This window comes from Cyprinus carpio, chromosome B16, assembly GCF_018340385.1.
Source record: "Cyprinus carpio isolate SPL01 chromosome B16, ASM1834038v1, whole genome shotgun sequence".
Taxonomy (NCBI): Eukaryota; Metazoa; Chordata; class Actinopteri; order Cypriniformes; family Cyprinidae; genus Cyprinus; species Cyprinus carpio.
The window spans coordinates 8,231,730-8,253,409 of record NC_056612.1 but is presented as its reverse complement, the minus strand read 5'-3'; the positions used below and the strand labels follow the sequence as shown (position 1 = coordinate 8,253,409).

Genomic DNA, 21,680 nt, shown 5'->3' with positions numbered 1-21,680 from the left:
GGAAGAGGACGGCTAAAATTGCTGCTGATCAGTCCCATCCAGCAAGTGACATTTTTAGGCTGCTTCCTTCAGGAAGAAGGTACAGAGCAGTGAGGACAAGGACCTCACGCCATCTTAATAGTTTTTTTCCGAGAGCCATTTCCTTTATGAATAGCTGATCTTGCACTATTTTTGGACTATTTTATTATTTGATTGATTGTTTTAGGCATGCTTTTGCAGCTATACGCATATATGTTTGTGTGTTGAGTTTGTGTGTTACTGATGGCCATATCAAATTCCTGTGTATCTGCTGATGCATTTGGCGAATAAAGTGATTCTTATCTTATCTTATCTTATCTTATCTTATCTTATCTTATCTTATCTTATCTTATCTTATCTTATCTTATCTTATCTTATCTTATCTTATCTTAATCACAACTTCATAAGTGGGAAATAGGAAATTTTCAATAACACCCAAAGGCAACATAAGTGCTCATGTTTCCCAACCAGAACAGCCTCAACTCAGCTTGTCCTTCTGACATTTGCTACTGGCTTTGATGTCTCTTTAGTGGTTAAACATAAGATATAATTCGATTTGGGTAAATCTAACAGGTAATCTTTGGTCTTTATTCTATTATTCTATTAATCTATTAATATGTTAAAATTAAAATGAAAAGAGCCAATACTGTTTGATATAATATTTCGTTTCATTTTAATGCATGTATGTTGTCATGAGTCCTGGCCCTGCATTTCTCCCTCTCACCACCAGAGGTCGCCATCTCCCATCCTGCCGGACTCCATTCCCCCAACTCCATACAACTGTCACTTATTATACCCTCAGCTATTGTCATGGACTATTTATACACCACACTCCCACCCCTTTGCCTGGCTGAATTGTAATTGTTATTCCGGTCCTGTTTTTTGGTTGAGGTGTCTTGTAGATCTTGTTTGATCTGTGTCTGTTTCTGTTTTGCTTTGTTTTTGTTCAGTAATAAACCTGCATTTGGACCCAGACCCCTGTTTACATGGTGTTTTCCATTACCAGACCGTGACATACGTTCCCTGAGCTACATTTTTGTGGCTAATAATATGTTTAAATGAAAGCGAAAAGAGGCAGAGGTGTTTGATATCATATTCCATCTTATTGTAAATAATACTGTAAATAGTGAGGAAAATTGCAGTAGCCAAGGCTAGCTGACTGACGTTATCAAGTACTCCGTTTGCAGAACTACCAGACTTGCGTCGTACCATCTCCGGGAGCTCACACTCCTGAGTCAAACTCGTGAAGTCCGAATTACTAAGGATGCAAGTCCGAAATGGAATAGAGTGATTTCTGAAGGATCATGTGAGTGCACTGAAGACTGGAGTAATGATGCTGAAATTCAGCTTTGCATCACAATTATGTTTTAAAGCATATTAAAATTGTAAACCATTATTTTAAATTGCAATAATATTTTATAGTATTACCGTTTTTTTTCTGTGCTTTTGATCAAATAAATGCAACTTTAATGAGCATAAGGGACTTCTTTAAAAAACAAACAAACAATCAAACAACAACAACAACAACAAAACAAACATATAAAATCTTTCTGATCCCAAACTTTTGAACGGTAGTGAATAAAAAACAAACAAAAACACACACACACACACACACACACACACACACACACACACACACACACAAACATGAATAATTTTGAAACAAATAAAAAAATACTATAAATGAAAACATACAGGGATGTCAACACTAGTAGCAATTGTGGCCCTGACGTTTGGTGTGAAAGGTGAAAGGGCCATGGGGTTGCAAGTGGTAAACTAGATGAATTTACATCTCCCCCAAATACAAAACACTATAGGTGCAGAGTTCCCCAACTTTTAAAATATCTACATCAATGCTGGTAGATTAAAAACAAATTAGTATATAAATTTAAACAGGGCTGTCCCAAGTTGGCGCAGGCCCAGTGCGAGGTAAGGAGCAGTTCAGGAACATTCGTGTTCCCATTCATGGTGTGTGGTGGTTCCCCCTCGGTCTATTTGCCATGGGGCCTGGTGCGGCCGCACCAATTGCACTGCTCTAAGGACAGCCCTGCATTTAAAAATTCTTTTTGACTGTCTTTTCCCAATTTAAACTATTGTACTAGTTCTCTCATCATTGGTGCTGTGTGAGTAAACTGATACAGTGGCCTGTGTAATGTAGTTCTGTACGAATTGCAGTCTAGTCCAAGGTGTCCTGTTCAGGAGTTTGAAAAGATGCCTTCTAAATCTCTCTCTCACAAACACATAGAAAATGGGGTTCAGGCAACTGTGTGAATAAGCCAAAGCTTCTGTGATTTGCAGACTTAGATTGATTGCCTTGCTGCTGTCACAAGATTGAGTTATGAGCTCATTCATTTCCAAGGCTTTCACAAAAGCTGTGACATTGTATGGAGCCCAACAGCAGAAGAAGACCACCATCAGCGTGATGACAAGGTGCATGGACTGCTTCCTGGTAGAGTGAGCTGTCAGGAGTTTCTTTAAAACCATTGAGTAACAAAATCCAATCACAATAAGAGGGAGAATTAAACCCATAACATTCATTTTCAAGATACCAAAAGTCCTTGAAGAAAGGTAAGAATTTTTATCATTTGTTGGGTAAGATATGCAGTATTTTTGTTCATTGTTTTCTGTGGTTTTTAGGTGCATCAACTCAGGAAAGGATGCAGAAACAGCAACAATCCATGTGACCACACTTGCTGAGATCCCACATGTCCTTGTTCTGACTCTCAGGGCAAACACAGCATGAACAACAGCTAAGTACCGATCAACACTCATCAGTACAATAAAGAATATCCCACTATAGAATCCAATGTGGTAGACACTGAGGACCATAGTGCACATAACATCTCCAAAGATCCACTGGTCTCTGGCATAGTGCGCCAGGAAGGGGAGGGAGCAGACCAAGAGCAGGTCAGCTAAACCCAGGTTCAGAATACAGATGTCAGTCATACTTCTAAGCTTCACACCCATCAAAACCACCCAGATCACCATTATGTTACCCAGAAAGCCCACCACAAAAAACAGGGAGTATAGCACAGGAAGAATGAAAGCTCCATGAACTTCATAAACACAGGAAAATCCAGACAAATCAACATATCCAGCATAGTAGTCAAAATAGTCATATGGTGCATCAGTATCTGGCTCATCATCCAATGTCCCATTTTTACTATATTAAAAAAAGAAAAAAAAAAAAGAAAAAAAAAACTGTTAGGAAATCAGAACTCCGCTTTTGACAGTTACTCATAATCTTAATGTACTTAATTGTAATTTAATATTGTATTTTAATTGTAATATGTGTTATGACCTTACCTGGATAAAGTAAGATGATAAAGAGGACCACTGGTTACCATCATTGTCCGTGGACAGAGTGCAGGGGTCCTGTTCATGATAAATGACTTCTATCCAAAAACAAAGGCAAAGAAATGTATTACTTAGTGGAAAAATATCTGCAGTGAAGCCAAGATACTACTGGATAACACTTCCTCTGTATAAATTAAGAAAGGATCTTGCAACAGTTTCACCAACAGTTTTACAAAGTCTATTAACTGTACAGAGAAGACGAGGTCTTACGACTACATATGTTCTGATGTTCTAAGTTTGCAATTGTCTTTGATTAAAAGTGTAATATGTGAAAATTTCTTACAAATATTAAAAGAATATCTTATTTCTAATTTTACAAAATCTATTAACTTTTAAGAGAGCGGTTTATGACACTTTAAGGAAGGAAAAGCGGAACAGATCTAGTTTCACAAATCATTTCTTACATATCAGCAAAACTGAAGAGGAAACTAACAAATGATTTTTGTAGAAAAAAAGCTACGTTGCAATAATTATTAAATAAGGTACTTCAAGATACAGCGGGGAAAATAAGTATTTGACACATCAGCATTTTTATCAGTAAGGGGATTTCTAAGTGGGCTATTGACACAATTTTCACCAGATGTAGCCATCAAGCCAAATATTGAATTCATACAAAGAAATCAGAACATTTAAGTATACAAGTTGAGTCATAATAAATAAAGTGAAATGACACAGGGAATAAGTATTGAACACACTTTATTTAATACTTTGTAGAAAAGCATTTGTTGGTGATTACAGCTTCTAGACGCCTCTTGTATGGAGAGACCAGTCGTCTGCATTGCTCAGGAGTGATTGTGGCCCATTCTTCCACACAGATGGTCTTTAAATCTTGAAGGTTCCTTGGGCTTCTTTTATGAACTTTGATCTTCAGTTCTCTCCATAGATTTTCTATGGGATTTAGGTCAGGTGATTGACTGGGCCATTCAAGCAACTTGATTTTTTCTTTGAAACCACTTCATTGTTTCCTTGGCCTTGTGTTTGGTATCATTGTCTTGCTGAAATGTCCACCCTCTTTTCATTTTCAGCTTTCTGGTAGATGGCAGCAGATTTTTATCCAGAATGTCCCGGTACATTTCTCCATTCATCCTGCCTTCAATAATATGAAGTCTGCCAGTACCCCTTGCAGAAAAGCAGCCCCAAACCATGATGCTTCCACCCCCAAACTTAACTGTTGGTATGGTGTTCTTGGGGTGGTGGGCAGTGCCATTTCTTCTCCAAAAATGGTGTGTAGAATGACGGCCAGAAAGTTAAATTTTGCTTTCATCTGACCATACTATAGTCTCCCAATAATCCACAGGCTTCTCCAAATGCTCTTTCGCAAACTTTAACCGAGCCTCAACATGCTTTTTGTTCAGCAATGGAGTCTTGCGTGGTGAGCGTGCATGGATGCCATGGCGGTTCAGTACATTGCTTATAGTTTTCTTTGAAACAACAGTAACTGCAGATGCAAGGTCTTCCTGAAGTTCTACCCTGGCTCTTGAAGAACTCTCCTGATTATTCTTTGAACTCCTTGGACAGGGATCTTACGTGGAGCACCTGATCGTGGCCGGTTTATGGTGAACTGATGCTCTTTCCATTTCCGGATAATGGCCCCCACAGTGCTCACAAGAACATTCAGCATTCTGGAAATGCGCCTATAACCATTCCCATCAAAATGCTTTTCAACAATAAGATTACAAAGATCTTGAGAGAGTTCTTTGCTTATACCCATCATGAAGTCTTTCCTGTGTGCCTCCTGGGTCATGAGAAACCTTTATAGGCCATCAGTTAGGACTTAAGCAGCTGATATCAATTAGTACTGATAGGGGGCAGGGTTTCTCTCTCAATACTGACAGATTTCAGGTGATATCCTGGCTTTCTATGCCATTTTGCACCTTGTTATCGTCATGTGTTCAATACTTATTCCCTGTGCCATTTCACTTTATTTATTATGACTCAACTTGTATACTTAAATGTTCTGATTTCTTTGTATGAATTCAATATTTGGCTTGATGGCTACATCTGGTGAAAATTTTGTGTCAATAGCTCACTTAGAAATCCCCTTACTGATAAAAATGCTGATGTGTCAAATACTTATTTTCCCCGCTGTATATAGTTTACCCAAAAATTCAATCCTTTACTCACTGTCTGTCTTTGGAGCACAAAAGTTATTTTGAAGAGTTAATCAAAAATATGAAAAAAATGCTACTGGGGTATACAGTCCATAAATCAGTGCTCTTTGGGTGCGGTATTTCTTAATTCATCAAAAAAAAAAAAAAAAAACTTTTAACTCCAAGGCACTCGAAAGTATAGTGAAAAATAAAAAGCCCTTATGTCACGTCTTTACATTAAAAACAACTCACAAATACACAGACGCGTTGTGGCTAACAAGCCTTAATCAGGGTGTCAAACTACAAACCAGTCACCTGGTTAAATGTAAAAACAGCACAAAGACAATATTTTCAAAAATATAGTTATATAAACTTTTAGCAATCTCCAGAAAAGTCACTTACGGTGAAAAATCTAATTCACGATGTTGAAAAAAATAAAAAAATAAAAAATTCTGCATTAGTTACTGATAATTTTTTTTTTTATTTTTTTAATTTTTTTTTTTTATAATTTTACCATTTTTAGGAGATGAGATTATACATTTGGGTTACACAGGTGCCCTGACTTTTAAATAAAGGCGCACAAAAGCGTAGTTACAGACAAATCTTTTTTTTTTTTTCTCAAGAAAGATTGGTTAGTGGGAGCCTCAATCGCAAAAACTGAAGACCTGGGCATTCATGAATCATAAGCTATATGAACCGACAGTACAGTTTTTTAACTTTCGTCAACTGTTTTCAAAATGAACGGCAGCATTTTAGTGTGAAAACCAGAATGGTATTAATATATAATATATATATATCTTGTGTTTACAAAACTATACAACATGGTGGATGGTGCATCATGGTTTAATGATATATTTTGCCTCATCAATCATTGCAATTATTGAACATTTTACAGGAGAATCTCAGGACAGCAGTTCCTCATGATGACCAAATGCACGCAAAATATGGTTGAAAAGAAGAAAATGTGTCCTGTTCTTTAGACAATTAAGATGCTGCAGCATAACCTAAAGTTAATCTAAAGAAATACTGATAAAGTGAAAAAGATTTGTGGGGATGGATGGTCCAAAATTGGTCCAAAGTTTTGCTAAAGGAGGATCCTATAATTCAAGTTACTAAATTCATGGGCCCACTCACCAATGCCCTTAATGCCCTTTGAATGGAACATAGGCTAGCCACCTTTTTCCTAACAAGTCTATACTGCGTTTTAATTTATGGGAGACACTCTCGTTGTGGGGAAGTCCAACTCAAAAAGACTGCAACAAATCATAAGAATGTGCTACAAACAATCCTTATCGGTCATTTTGACTGAATGGGCTGTAAATTTTCATTCATTTTCTGTTTTGGTTTTGGGACAGATCTGGTTTAGGCTGTGAGTTTGGCCCACATACCAAATGGAATTACGGCCCAAGGTTGGCCCAAATGCGGTTTGCCGAAAGTCACCTAGACCAATGCCCAAAACAGGCCAAAACTCAACCACAACTTCACAGTATCCCCAGAAATCAGCCATTACTGGCCCACAACAGTGCCGGAATACCCAGATGTCAGCCAGACAAGAGCTAAACCGGAACAACCTTTACCCCAGAACTCAACCACAGCTTATCCAGAAGCTTCAGAAGACAGCGTTAACTGGACCAATATTATGCCTGAATCCCCAAAACTGAACCAGAAATTATCCTATATAATATATTATGAAAGGTATAATAAAAGAATGAAACTACACAAAGGCAGTATAGTGTTTTATTGATACAGGAAAAATAAAAACAATGGGGTAAATGATAACCCCGAATGCTGTAAAATGTAATTTTGTATTTTCTTTTTTAATGTATTGCTATGCTAAAAATGTAATTTGTTAATGCTTTTACACATTTAAATTTCCTTTTAATGATTGATGGTTAAAGAGTGACTAAAATAATGTTACCACATTGTAGCCAGTTTGTGAACATGCATTGCATTCATAGAGCGAACCTTTTGCTGATTGCTTACAGTGTAAACAGAAGTTCCCTTTGGGATGGTGGCAAAGCCTGAATTGGATCCAGAGATGACAGTTATGCTTTCCCGGGCCGCCGACAGGGTAGGGCTCGAGTGAAAATCTCCACTGCATCCCGAGCCCTCGAGGCAGGATGATTGGTTTCTCAAGGTGGTGCGCGCTGGTTCTCAGTGCCCCACCCTGGATCCTTTCTTCCCGAAAGTGCATGACGAGCACACCAGGTCGTGGATGGCACCTTTTACTGCCAGAAACCAGCTGGTGGGCTCCTCCTCCCTCACCACCCTCGATGGCGGTGCAGCAAAGGGGTATTCGGTGATTCTCCCAGTGGAGCGGGCGGTAGCGATGCAATTGTGTCCTAAGTCTGCCTCCTGCTGGCGGAGAGACCCCGTGCTTCCTTCCCGGGCCTATAGGCATTCGTCTGGTCTAACAGGCGGTGCCTATATGGCTTGCGGGGAAGCTGCTTCTGCCTTACACGCTGTGGCGTTACTGCAGGTGCACCAGGCCAAGGCACTGAAGGACCTGCACGAGGGTGAAAGAGGCCTTCGGGTCAACTGGGAAAAGAGCAAACTCTCGCCAACGAAGAGGATCTCTTTTCTTGGTATGGAGTTGGATTCGGTCGAACAGACAGCAAGCCTCACAGAGGAATGAGGTCAGTGCTAGCCTGCTCGAATACGCTCAAGGGCAGGACAGCGGTCCCACTGAAACTTTTACAGAGGCTCCTGGGGCATATGGCGGCCGCAGCGGCACTTACACAGCTCGGCCTGTTACATATGAGTCCGCTCCAGCACTGGCTTTATGGCCGAGTCCCGAGCTGGGCGTGGAAGCGTGGCACTCACTGGGTCCAAGTTACACCAGTCTGTTGCCAAACCCTCACCCCGTGGTCAGATCTTGTGTTTCTCAGGGCAAGGGTGCCCCTAGAGCAGATCTCCAGGCATGCTGTGGTTGCCACGTACAACGGGCATGCAGTCTCAGGGGTTTGGACGGGCCCGCAGCTGCAGTGGCACATCAATTGCCTGGAGTTGTTAGCAGTGCACCTTGCCTTAAACCGTCTCAAAGGTCACTTACGAGGCAAGCGTGTACTGGTCCGAAAGGACAACACGGCGACCATTGCGTACATCAACCGACAAGGTGGTCTGCGCTCCCGTCGCATGTCACAACTCGCCCGCCACCTCCTCCTTTGGAGTCGGAAGGTTCTGAGGTCACTTCGTGCCATTCACATTCCGGGCCTGCTCAGCCGTACAGCCGACGAGCTGTCTCGAGCAATGCTCCTGGGAGAATGGCAACTCCATCCCCTGACAGTCCAGCTGATTTGGAGACGGTTTGGAGCCGCTCAGGTAGACCTGTTTGCTTCTCCAGAGACCGCTCACTGCCAGTTGTTCTCGGCACAGATGCACTGGCACACAGCTGGCCGCGGGGCCTACGCAAGTATTGTTTTGCTTCTGTGAGTCTGTTTTGCTTCTGGCAATTTGCGTTTCCCCCAGTGAAGGAGCAAGTCTTGCTAGTGGCGCTGTATTGGCCCACTCGGACCTGGTTATCTGAACTACTGCTCCTCGCGACAGCCCCTCCTTGTCAGATTCCTCTGAGGAAGGATCTACTGACTCAGAGACGGGGCACCGTTTGGCACTGGGGGTGTATTCCTTTGAAAACTCCATGTCTGGTCCCTGGACGGGACGCAGAGGTTCTAGGTGCAAGAGCACCGTCTACGAGACACGCTTACGCCTTGAAGTGGAACCTGTTCGTCGAGTGGTTTTCTTCTCGCCGAGAAGACCCCCGAAGATGCCTGATTGCAGTTGTGCATTCCTCTCTGCAGCAAGGGCTGGAGCGAAGGCTGTCTCCCTCCACCCTCAAAGTCCAGGTTGCCACTATTGCTGCGTACCATGACCCCGTGAATGGGAAGTCTTTAGGTAAGCATGACCTCGTCATCAGGTTCCTTAGAGGGGCCAGGAGGTTAAATCCTTCCCGGCCCCCCTCCATACCCTCTTGGGACCTGACTCTGGTGCTGAAATCACTACAGCAGGGCCCATTCGAGCCTTTCCATTCAGTTGAGCCAAAGTTTCTTCCATTGAAAACTCTGCTCCTGCTTGCACTGGCCTCCATCAAGATTCGTGCCTAGAATTTGGGCCGGCTGACTCCCAGGTTATCCTGAGGCCCCGGCCCGGCTATGTGCCCAAGGTTCCCACTACACCCTTCAAAGACCAAGTGGTGAACCTGCAAGCGCTGCCCCTGGAGGAGGCAGACCCAGCTCTACCTTTGCTCTGTCCCGTCCTTTCTTTGAGATGCTACGTAGACTGGACACAAAGCTTCAGGACCTCAGACCAGCTCTTTGTCTGTTACGGAGGCTGGCAGAAGGGGAATGCCGTCTCTAAGCAGAGGATGGCCCACTGGATTGTGGATGCCATAACCCTGGCTTATCAGGCACAGGGTGTGCACTGCCCATTCAGGTTGCGAGCTCACTCAACAAGAAGTGTTGCATCCTCCTGGGCGCTGGCTCGTGGCGCCTTGCTGGCAGATATTTGTAGAGCTGTGGTCTGGGCGACCCCTAACACGTTTGCTGGGTTCTATAGCCTTAGTGTAGAGCCGGTATCCTCCTGTGTTCTCACCTCAAATGGATAGTGGCACCAAGAGGCCCCGGTTAGTGTTGGCTTGCTAAAACTGCTCCAGAGTGTCCGTAATGTAGACCCTGTTGAGATCCTTCATCCCCCTAGGCAGCTGGATGCGGTGGAACGTGCGGCGCCAGACCTTCATGATGAATCCGTGAGAACCATGGAAGTCTGGGTTCCATATTGAGACCTAAGCGGTACTCGTATGTGTAAAGTCCACGGTATAGCCTTAGAGCCTGTGTTTCCCTGGCAGACTTCTGCCTTCCCAAGAGGGTTTTAATCACCTCAAATTTCTCCATATACACCTAAACGGATGCTATATGTGTATTTGCTCCCGAGACCTCCTTCGGGAAGGATGGGGCTTCTGTAACGTCCCTGTTCCAGGCGGAATGGGTACGTATTCCCAGTGTTATCCAATCTCACCCAGTGAGGTAGTGCTTTGACAATGGTGAGTGGAACTACTTGTTCCGAGCCCCGGCCTACACCTAACACCTTTGGTAGGGATCCCATTTTCGCGGTCACCGACGTGGCGTCGAGAGTGACGACTGAAAGGGAACGTCTCGATTACGTATGGTAACCCTCGTTCCCTGAAGGAGGGAACGGAGACGCCCATTTCCCGTCGCCATGGTTGCTTCCCATTTTCGTCGGTAGCTGCTCGGCTCCTCAGCGAAAACCTGATATGCATTGCACCTGCTGCCTTATTATACTCACGCTGTGATCAGCGGCAGCTGGATGCAATAATTGCATGCCAATGTGCATTGGTTCGTTTAGTTTACACTTGAAGTAGATTGGTCTATCGAAGCGATATCCCATTTCGTCGGTCACTGACGTGATGTCTCCGTTCCCTCCTTCAGGGAACGAGGGTTACCATACCAGACGTTTCTCCCATAATTTGCACAAAGCATTATGGGGCATAAGAAAAAGGTGGATATGCTCCTTTTGAAGTGGAATCATGGTGGAATATCCTCTGATGTCCACTTCGCAGAGCACTTATGGTCGAATGGAATCAGACATCCCACCCTTCAAAAACTCATTTCAGGGAGGTAGTACCATCTGTCCCAACTGTTTGGATGGCTCAAAGTCATAGCAATCGGTGTCAATAAATTTATTAATTTTGCATGAAATAAGAGACAACTGATTGGTCTGCTTAACACATATGAGACCAATCATCAGAGGATGCTCATTCTGTTGCAATTCAAAAATGACTATCATGGCTGTAGCCAGGGTTTGAAAATTAATGAGGTCTGTGGTGGGGTTAAGCTAAAATAACCCCTCCAAACACACCTCGTACACTAAACACTTTAAAAGAGACAGAGATGTAGATGTTTGTGAAAGATGTTTTCTCTGTTTTGGAGGGATGAACACTGTAAAATTATACCATAGGCTACTTGTTGCATCAAAATTTGTTAATACTTTATGTAGTAAATTAGCTCAAAAGGGAAATGTATATAAATAATTACAATTTATTATGATTAATTACAATTATTTATGTGAGCTGCAGTAGTAAATGTAGCAGAATTAAATTGCCATCAACTAATCTGTTCGTCCAGCGAACATTTAGCGTAATTCCATATAAACTCTAAGAAAGGATATTTTCGTGGCCACAGAAAACAACTTTCTTACAGTAGCCTAATAATGCATTAGAGCATGTAGCAAGGATCAAAATCGTAAAGGGACTATTCATTTGCAAGGCAGAATCAGAAACTCATGTAATTTGTGCACAAGAGTTTTATTAACTAAAGGGGTGGTTGACTGTTTTTTTTCTAGGCTTGATTGTGTTTATAGGGTGCAGTCTAATAAGTGTGCATGCTTCGTTTTTTAAAAAACACATTATTTTTCACATAATTTACCAATCTGTCCCTTTTCTGACAGACACCTTGATTATTTCCTGTTTTTATGAAGCCCCTCCCTCAGAAATATGTGATGGGCTGAGATTGGTCAGCTGGCTCAGTGTGTTGTGATTTGCTAAACTGCCTCTAGTGCGCGTCTGAACATCCCGCCTCTTAAGCTCAGAATGTGCTCCGTTTGTATTGTAAACAATGACGTCCTCTATATTGCTTGTCAATTTGAGCCCGATTGAGACGCAGAGAATATTAATGAAGAGGATCGCGCAGAACCTGTGCAAGCATGGCTCTTATGGAATGTTTGTTTGTTGTTGTCGCATACTTTTAGATATGCTGTTGTTTGTAAATGCTGCTGCTTCTGTTAGCTTTTAATATACGGTTTTATTCTGATTAAAGCTTTATTACAGCACAGCAACCGTACACGCATCCTTGTATAACGCTTCTCATTGTTATGTAAAAATAAGTGTATAAATGGAACAGTTTGTTGGAGCTGGTCTGACGATCTGAATGAGAGAGAGAGAGAGAGAGAGAGAGAGAGAGAGATGCAGAGCAGGGCAACGCGAGGAACAGGATTGAGAACGGCGGCTTTGGCAGAGAATGGCGTCGCGATTCATATATGAACAGATTTTTACGTGCACCCCTAGTTTTCTCTTCCTCTTCTCTAAAGCAGGGGTTTTCAACCTGTGGGGCGCCTGTCAAGGGGGGCGCGAGCATCATTTAATTCAGACATTCCCTTGAGGATTTATGAATATGAGTTAGCAAATCTTTAGCCATCCACTAGGGGGCAATCTGACTCCCACTGCTAGTTGACAGGTAGAGCAGAGTTGGCTCGAGTATCAGTCAGGCTTATTGAAAGTGTAAGATGACTTACGGTTAGCTGTGTCGGAAATCCAACCACGGATTGTCATGTTGTTATCTAAGAAACACGCTCAGCCATAACATTGAGTCAGGTAAACTGGTTATATATTTATGTTTCAGCATAATTACGCATGCTATACCAGGGGTGGTTCTAAACACTTTTTAGGTGGGTTTCAACCCCCCATCTGTCACCTAGCCCCCAAAAACTTAACGATCAGGCCAGTGCAGATTCCTCAAGAAAGTTTTTCATTCTCACATGTTTTAAGTCTTGTCAGTTTAAACACTAAGTAATTTAAGCCCAAGAAATCTCAATGCGGTACTCACATGCTGTGATAATACATTTCTTATAGCGTTATTTCACTGACAAATGTCAAGAGCGCATTACTGTAGTGCGAAAGCACATAAATACAATGCGCGAGCGCAAATCTCTCAGCGGATTTTCTTTGCTCTCACACAAAACCGGACGCGCAAGGCATGGAAATGGCAAAAACTGCATACAAAACTAAATACAAACAAAAAAAGAAATGTAGTAAAACAAAGTAGCTACAATAAACAGTTTATGTTAAAACAAAAATACAACAATTAAAAAAAAAAAATAAAGGAAAGGCCCTGCACAAATCTGTTTTGAGACTACTTTTTAAAAGTGCATGATAACCTTTGACAACGTTTAATTTAGGTGCGAAAGTAATTAATATCTATGGCTCATGAGTACAGAGAGATTTGAGCGTGCACAGGACACAGTTTGAGTGAGAGGAGAGACATGTTTTAAGTGCACACACTCTCTCCAGGCGAGAGCAGCGTATATCTGAGCGCGCACCCCTGGTTTGTGCAAGAGCAAAGAAAATCCGTGCTTGAGCAGAGATAGATTCGCGCTAGCGCATTGTAATAATGTGCTTTTGCGCTACAGTAATGAGCTCTCGACATTTGTCAGTGAAATAACGCAATAATTTCTATGCACACCGCGCCCGCACACATGTAAGGTGCACAAACAGATAGCCTTAGCCTTCTTAGACAGCAGGTGAATACCAATGGTTATCTTGACAAGTATCCTTGTAAGGGCAGTCGGTTGTTTTGGGTGAACGTCTGCTGAAATCTGGGGGTCTTTGTTGAATGGAAAGTCAAGGCCAAAGGCCTGGCAGGACCTTAGGGTGTCCTTACAAGACTAGCTCAGCATCCCCATCTTCTCAGAATCTAACAGAACCGCAGACTGAAGGCAGGTCACTGATGTGAGGCTTTTAAGGTCTGAGAAGATTCACCCCTCTCAGGATGGGCTTGTCCAATGAGAGCATGGTAATTTGCATATGGAACTCGATTGCATGTTGATGCAAAATTACTAAAGATTCTCAGAACACTAATATATTGCCTATGTTCCAACATATAATATACATTCTCGTTTAGATCATCAGAAGTCGAATTCATAGACACTAAACATAGTCAGATTACATATAGGTAAGATTACATGAACGAGTGGTTCTATCATAAGCATGCATAAACAGTATACAATACAAAAGACAATATACAAGAACAGTAACATACACAATGACCTGAAGTACATCTGTTTTCATTTAAAGAAAGGTTTTCCTATGAATTAATTAGAGAAGAGTCCATTTTTGGGGGGCATTATGTGTCTGTTTTAGAGAGATTGAGTAAGAGTTGCTGTCCGCATGCCTGTGAGCAATAAAACTAGTGTTATCAGATGGTTTGTCTTTGGTTGCCATGGAACCAGAGGCGTGTTCTGCCCTTTTGAGGTGTTAGTTGCATTTCGGGGGAAGGGTCCATAGACCCTCATAGTTGGCCCTTTGGACAGGTGAAGGGGGCGCTAGAGATTATTTGTTAAATATAACAAAAAGTTGTGTGTCTAATTGGTCCAAATGCTACATTTACTTAGGGGTTGTCACGGAGTCACAGCTTACACCCTCTCCACACGCCACGCCTACTCGTTCACAATCACCAGAATTCTGAGCACCTGTCCATCATCACCAGGCTCTCATATAAGGACTATCACTTCCCCTCACTCCTCGTCTGATCTAGCATTGACCCACATGTACTTACCTGAACCCTCGCTACCATAGTTGTTCCCCTGGATACCTGTTGTTCCTTCCTCGTCAGTTCCTCTGTGCCGCCTTCCGATTCTGTCATCTACTTCCATCACAACCAGAGCTAAGTTCCAACCTTCTTCGTGTCAAGACTATTCCTGTTGCTTCACCTGTATCTGAAACCTCTGTCACAATAAATACTGCTACACGTTCACCTACCTCTGTGTTCCCGTCTTGTGTCTGACAGGGGTGGATAATTTTATCAGTTTTTTATTATTTATGCAATAATAAATATTGCTGTTTTAGTTTTCATTATTGCTAGATGATAACTTGTCTAGTGTTCTTATGAATATTTTTAGCATGACTGTGAAAATGTAACGACTATACTGAATGAATTAGCATTGATTCTTCATGGCGTATTTCATCCTGTAACTAACTTGTACTACAGATCTGTGTACTAGTGTTAAAGGGGTCATCGAGGCAAATTTTCCACAAGTTGATATGATTCTTTAGGGTCTTAATGTAAAGTCTGTAACATAGTTTGGTTAAAATTTCTCACTTAAAAACACCCTTTTTACCCTGTCAAAAACAGCTCTTTTCAGAGCAAGCCGTTTTGAAGAATTTTCCTTTGAATGCAAATGAGCTCTGCTGACTCCACCCCTCTCTTTCGAGCCGCTCTCTGAGAGATTGTTTACTTTAGCCGCATTCATCGTGAAACTTGCTAATTAGCAGATTATTAGGAAAGGCGAACTGCAAAGATTCATTAAAAAACCTTATACTCACTTCTTCTGTTGGTGAAACTGTATCGAGAATGATTTGCGTGAACAAAGACGCATTTAGGTAGATCGGGGCTGCATTCCCTTCAAAAATAAATGTTATCTACTGCGTCTTCAGTGGCTCAGATGTCAGGAGTACATGAGGACTGTTATATTCATTATTACATCCAACAAAAGAACACCTCAATCGCTTAGGAGACCTTCTTGTCTACATCTGCTCCAGCGGTGAAACAATGGCGGACTGATGACAACTCACTCAGGGTGGGTCTAAGGTAAGACGCCAGTCCAGTCTGTGCTGAAAGGCCATTGTCAATCAAACTATTGTGGGAGGGGCCTGTCTGTGTGACGTCACACAGACAGGCATCTGAGATCTGCTCGATTTTAGAAGGGGAAAAGAATTTTACTAGATTAAAACAAACAAACAAACAAACAAACAAACAAAAAATCACTGGGTTACAGGTACACTGTTTTTGATAGTGTTGATAACGTTTCTAATAAATAATATAATTTGTTTTTTTGCATTGGCCGTACTGAATGTGGTATCCTGTCAGCAATAACCTGTCCATGGGCTTTTTTGATTAGTCAGTTTAAATGCCGGTGCTGTGTAATATTCGCTTCCTGTGAAAAGATGTTCCAGTGGGTGGAGTTTATGTGAATATTCATTAGTTCTTCAGTTGTGGAGGTGTCCTTGAGAAAATGAATGGAACTGAAAATATTAGTGCACACTCCTCAAATCGCTTCTTTAATGAATTATTCGAAAAGGTAACCAGGTTTCAATGTTAAGCATTAAAGCATTAACTGCAACAGTGTGAAAACAATGCATAGTTTGTGCGATATAATAAATCGTCTAGCTGTTTTGCCTGATTGATTACAGACATACAGCAAAACCATAACCAAATGCTAACCTAGACTAATATAGTTTTTTACTTATTGTGTTTAGATTTTTGTGTTTAGATATTTTATTTGTAGAGCTTATTAACAAATTATTGTTTGAATAGTTTGTTTAGTCTGCCTAGTTACTGGGGACTATTACTCCAGTGCTCACAACAATGCTTGAAACAAACCTCTAGAAATGTATCTGTGGTCTAAAAAAAATTATAACTATAAGTTAGCCTGGTGTCAGTATCCTATGTCATTCATAAACTCTTTTTTTATTTTTGTATATAGCCAGTGTTTCTGTTACCTACATAAGTTACATACTGAGTCAATATCTGATTCAGATTGGATGTGAGAGCTAAAGTCACTGGTAGTTGATCATGTATGAACTGGACATTGAAGTGGACATACATTGAGGCTTTTTTTCCATTAAGTGCCAAGGCCCTGTTTTAATGATCTGGTGATACCATTACTTCATTCCACATACACATACTTTCACACAACTTCCTTTGTCTTTTCAGTTTAAATTTCAATTTACATTTAAAAATTCAGCAGATGCTTTTATTTGATTCGCTTTTAATTTGAGTTATATTCATAAAGCAGTTACTGGACAACACCTGAGAAGAGATGATGCTGACCCCTCAGAGGATCTCAGATGGCGTCAACCCTGCACCAACATACAAAACTACCAAACATTGGAATAAGTTTGATCACAACATATAACCATTGCTGTTAAAAGTGTTCACCGTCTGTTTGAATGCATGTCATTAACTAACTGCATGATTTTTACTTAACATTTCTGCCATATGGACATAAACTTGACATAGTCATCATTGATAAGGTACTCCTAAAATAATGTAGAAACTTTCATTTTCTGTATAGCTGCTTTGCAACCATTTGTATCGTGAAAAGCACTACACAAATAAACATGAATTGAATTACTTCTTTACTTGTCATAGTGACATTTATTGAATGTTACTGATATTTTTATACTCTACAATAGCATTTTTAAAGTAGCCTATCATTTTGATATAAAATCAAAATAAAACACTTATTAAAAAGATAACATATTATTTGTTAACCTGCATGTCATGTTACTATTAACCCACATCAGAGAACTGTCAACATGAAAGTGTGTTGTTAAATTATTGAAATATGAAATTTAATTAATCTCAGAAGATATTAATATTAGGAGGAGAGAGGAGAACAGAGTTTGGCTGACAAAAAATATTTGGGTTTCATTGTATGTATACTTGTAAAATGTGTAAAACTCTTGAATAAGATTTTCAAATATTAAACGATTAACACATCACTGCCATCAGCTTTGCCTAGCTGATGTGTTACATCTGATTGCTGCAGTCGTTGGAAAATGAAAGAAAAACAATGTAGTTAAAATATTCAATATTCACAGATGCAAATTTAGTAGCTACTGATTAAGTTATGTGCGTTTCTTAGAACAAATTCAAGCAGGATAAATGTGAAGCCTTTGAGCCTGTGCTTATATTTACTCTAAGCTACACATTATTACACCATATTTTAGATTTGAAACATTTAACATGGTACAGTATTATGAATCATGTGTTATATTATCCTAGAGAAATGGTGGTTTACTTTTGTATCGTAGCCTAGCATTAAAAGTGGTAGCCTATTTCTAGGCTACATGCAAAATGTCAATATTCTCGCTACTTAATATTTGTGAAAAGTACATTTTTTAGTTTATATTTTAAAAATTCCTTTAATAAAACAGCATGCATTTTTGTCACGCACATAGCCTACTTTGTTAGGCTATTCGTTACCTGTCCTTTATTTTGGCAGAGAACATTGTTGCGTTTTATGAATTCTTTCCATTATTTTAGCAAAATGTAAGGCACTGTATAATTTCGCTCCCATTATTTAGGCCTAACTTAGACAAACAAATAAATTAACCCTGGCCATGATTTTGCTAAATCATTGAAACTGAAAAGAAGGGATGGATTATGCATACGATGTAAAAAAAAGCTTCATTAACTGACAACTTAAGTGAATTTTAAAGGAAGCATTCTTTACTCGCTTTCATACAATTAGAGTAAAACTAAAAATATAATACAAAAAAAGTGCGAGCACATTTAAATGCTATTACAGTGTTTTAGTGCCATGTAAAAAAATCTAAGATTACAAGATTAAAGTCGTAATATTTGAATGAATGAATGAACAATGCATTTATATACCACTTTATTGTGTAATTTTGTACACCCAAAGCGCTTTATAATCATGTGGGGGGGTCTCTTCTCAACCTCCACCAGTGTACAGCATCCACTTGGATGATGTGACGGCAGCTACAGGACAACGGTCTGAGAGTAACGCAATTTCGATTCTCTGTATGTATGTACTGTACATGTGGAAGAACTGACAATAAAGCAGACTTGACTTGACTTGGAAAAAAAAAAAGTGCACGACAGTGGTGTGATAGTCCACAATGGAGTTTTTGTCTTTGAGAAGGGCAGGAATGGCTGTGTCGTCAGAGTATTTTAAGTATTTTATGTTAGGTGATGGACTTATGTTGTCATTTGTCTAAAGTGTATACAAGAAAGAACTTAACACACAGCCCTGCAGTGCTCCAGTGTTGATAGTGAGAGCAGAAGATGTGATCGAGCCCAGCTGAACTACGTGCTGCCTGTTGCTAAGGAAATTGTGTATAAGATGAATCAACTGAATGGGGATATTGAGATGATGCAGCTTCTGAATCATCAGATGCCTTTGGATGAATTTAACAGCAGACCTAAAGTCCCAAAAGTATCCTAGCAAAGTTGCCAGGAGAATCCAGGTGCTGAAGGAGGAGATGCAGCAGACAGGCTACAGAGTCCTCTGTGCCCCTTTTAGCCTTATAGGCAAATTGGAGGGGGTCTAGTTGTAAATTGACAGATGGCAAGATGGTTTTCAGCAAAAGCTTCTCCAGGCATTTCACAGTTATGGATGTGAGGGGAACAGGTCGGTAGTGGTTGAGCTCCGTGGGCCGTGGCTTCTTAGGGACAGGTATTATGATGGACATTTTCCAAATGGAAGGTATGGTGGCAGTGAAGTAGGCCTCACTGAAGAGTAAATTAAAAATAGGTGAGAGCCCTTGAGCGCAGTTCTTCAGCACCTGTACTGAGATGCCGTCGGGACCTTCCCTTGCCCAGCTTACATCTCCTGAGCTGACACCTCACATCTTCCACACTGAAGGGGGATGGTTCTTCAGGGTCTGGAAGAGGGAGGGCTCTTAAAAGTTCTTCACATTCAGTTGAAAAATCCTGCTTGTCAAAATGAGCATAAAATGCATTGAGTTCTTTTACAAATAGTGCTGGATCTGTTGCAGAATTTGCACATGAAGTAGTTCTAAATTCCCATCCTGTTAATGTCCATACTTTCTTAAACGCTTGATTTGTGTTCATATTGGAAAATTCATTTTCCAATCTGTCCTTGTACTTCAGTTTTGCCCTGAGTTCCTAATTCTTAATATTGCAGTTTGCCAGTTTCAGGTTAACCCAGTTCTTCTCTCTGAAGGCTTTATGTTTTTCTTTAAGGCATTGATTTATTTAGGTGGTTATCCATGGCTTGGAGTTGGCATATTTCCTTACTACTTTAACAGGGATGCACGTGCTAATACAAAAGTTTACATAATCTGTAATAACAGAAACTTTGTCATTCAAATTCCTGTCAGAAATGTCCCAATCAGTGCATGCCAGGGAACCCTGTAAGTGGGTGATGGCATCCCTTGACCACTGTGGGGCACTGTAGCATTGTGGACTATGTTGTTTCACTTGTTGTTTGTACAACGGGAGTAGGGAGATGATATTATGATCGACAGCTCCCAGAGGTGGATAGGAACAGGTATGAAATGCATCGGCCACATTGCCATAACACATGTCCAAGATGTTTGCCCACCTGGTGGGAATGTCCACATATTGTTGGAATGATGGCAATACAAGTCCAGCTTGCAGTTGTTTTATACCCAAACTTAATCAACACGATAGCTGCGCGTCCAGGGAAACTCCTTCTTAAAGGTGTAGTACAACGTTACACATGTTTAGCGTCTGGACCAATCAGACACATAATTTTTCATTTGATTTAACAAACCAATTATTCATTAGATTAACAAATGATCACAGACCCCTCACCCAATAAACATACTAGATGCCAGGATGTCTGCAAACGACCCCAGACCCCTGGTTACCATGCCAGACCAGATAACATTTACGACCTAAGAGTATGTGGAAAGACCCTCTTCCTATTAAGTTCTCTCTGAAACAGACACATACTGCTATAAAAATGGACTCTTCTCAAATTAATTCATACAAAAACCTTTCTTTGGATGAACACACATATACTTCAGGGCATTGTGTATGCTGTTACTGTTCTTGTATATTGTCTTTTTCTTAGATCACTAGTTAATATAACCTCATCTATATGATGTTTGGTATCTATGAGTTCATATTTTCATGATCTAAATGTGAGTGTATGTTATATGTTCATACCTATGCAACACATTAGTTTTATAAGAATCTTAAAGATTCTTCTTTTGAACCCCCCAATCTAATTTCACATGCAAAACACCATACTAGAAAATAAAGAGTCGTAAAACTTCCCTCCAAAAGGTACCTTTCCTCATTGGCTCACTCAAATCCCAGAGGTGTGACCTCAATAGAAGATAAAGCTCTCACATCAGGGACCCACCTCTTCAGTCTGCGGTTCTTTTAGATCCAAAGGGGATGAGGAGGATGAGCTAGAACTCTCTCGGACCCCTAAGCACATGGCAGGCATTCGTGCCTTGACTTTCCATTTACCAAAGGTCCTAGGATCTCAGCTGATGTCTCTCTTAGCACTTTTTCTCTTTCCACTGGGAAGAAACTCCCAAACACCACTGAGTCAGGACATCTTTGGAATTCATCACTCTTCTGTAGCGTATCAGGCCTGAACCAGACAAATTAAAGATTCGATCAGGCACTGAGTCAGGACATCTTTGGAATTCATCACTCTTCTGTAGCGTATCAGGCCTGAACCAGACAATCCTCGCACCACAGTCTGAAGCACAGATAACCAACCAAATATTTCTGAGAAGATTTTTCAACATTAACACCATTAGAACAATTATTGACAATTTCAATTCGGAGAAGAGATTGTCAAATTTGGGGCAAGTAATCCAGATTGATGGTCAAAGAGATGCACAGCGTTACCATCATATGTAAACCATGATAGTAATCATGATCACAAGCTCTTTGG

General features: G+C 40.8%; 1 protein-coding gene across 1 annotated transcript; it reads right to left on the bottom strand.

The window, feature by feature from the left end:
• Positions 1–1,613: 1,613 nt before the first annotated feature.
• On the bottom strand, positions 1,614–3,724 carry LOC109054514 (C-C chemokine receptor type 5-like). The gene is made up of 2 exons (XM_019071773.2): positions 3,325–3,724; positions 1,614–3,181 (listed from the first exon to the last, which is right to left on the bottom strand). The coding sequence occupies exons 1-2, from the start codon at positions 3,399–3,401 to the stop codon at positions 2,104–2,106; spliced, it is 1,155 nt and encodes a 384-aa protein (XP_018927318.1). The 5' UTR covers positions 3,402–3,724; the 3' UTR covers positions 1,614–2,103.
• Between the last annotated feature and the right edge of the window lie 17,956 nt (positions 3,725–21,680).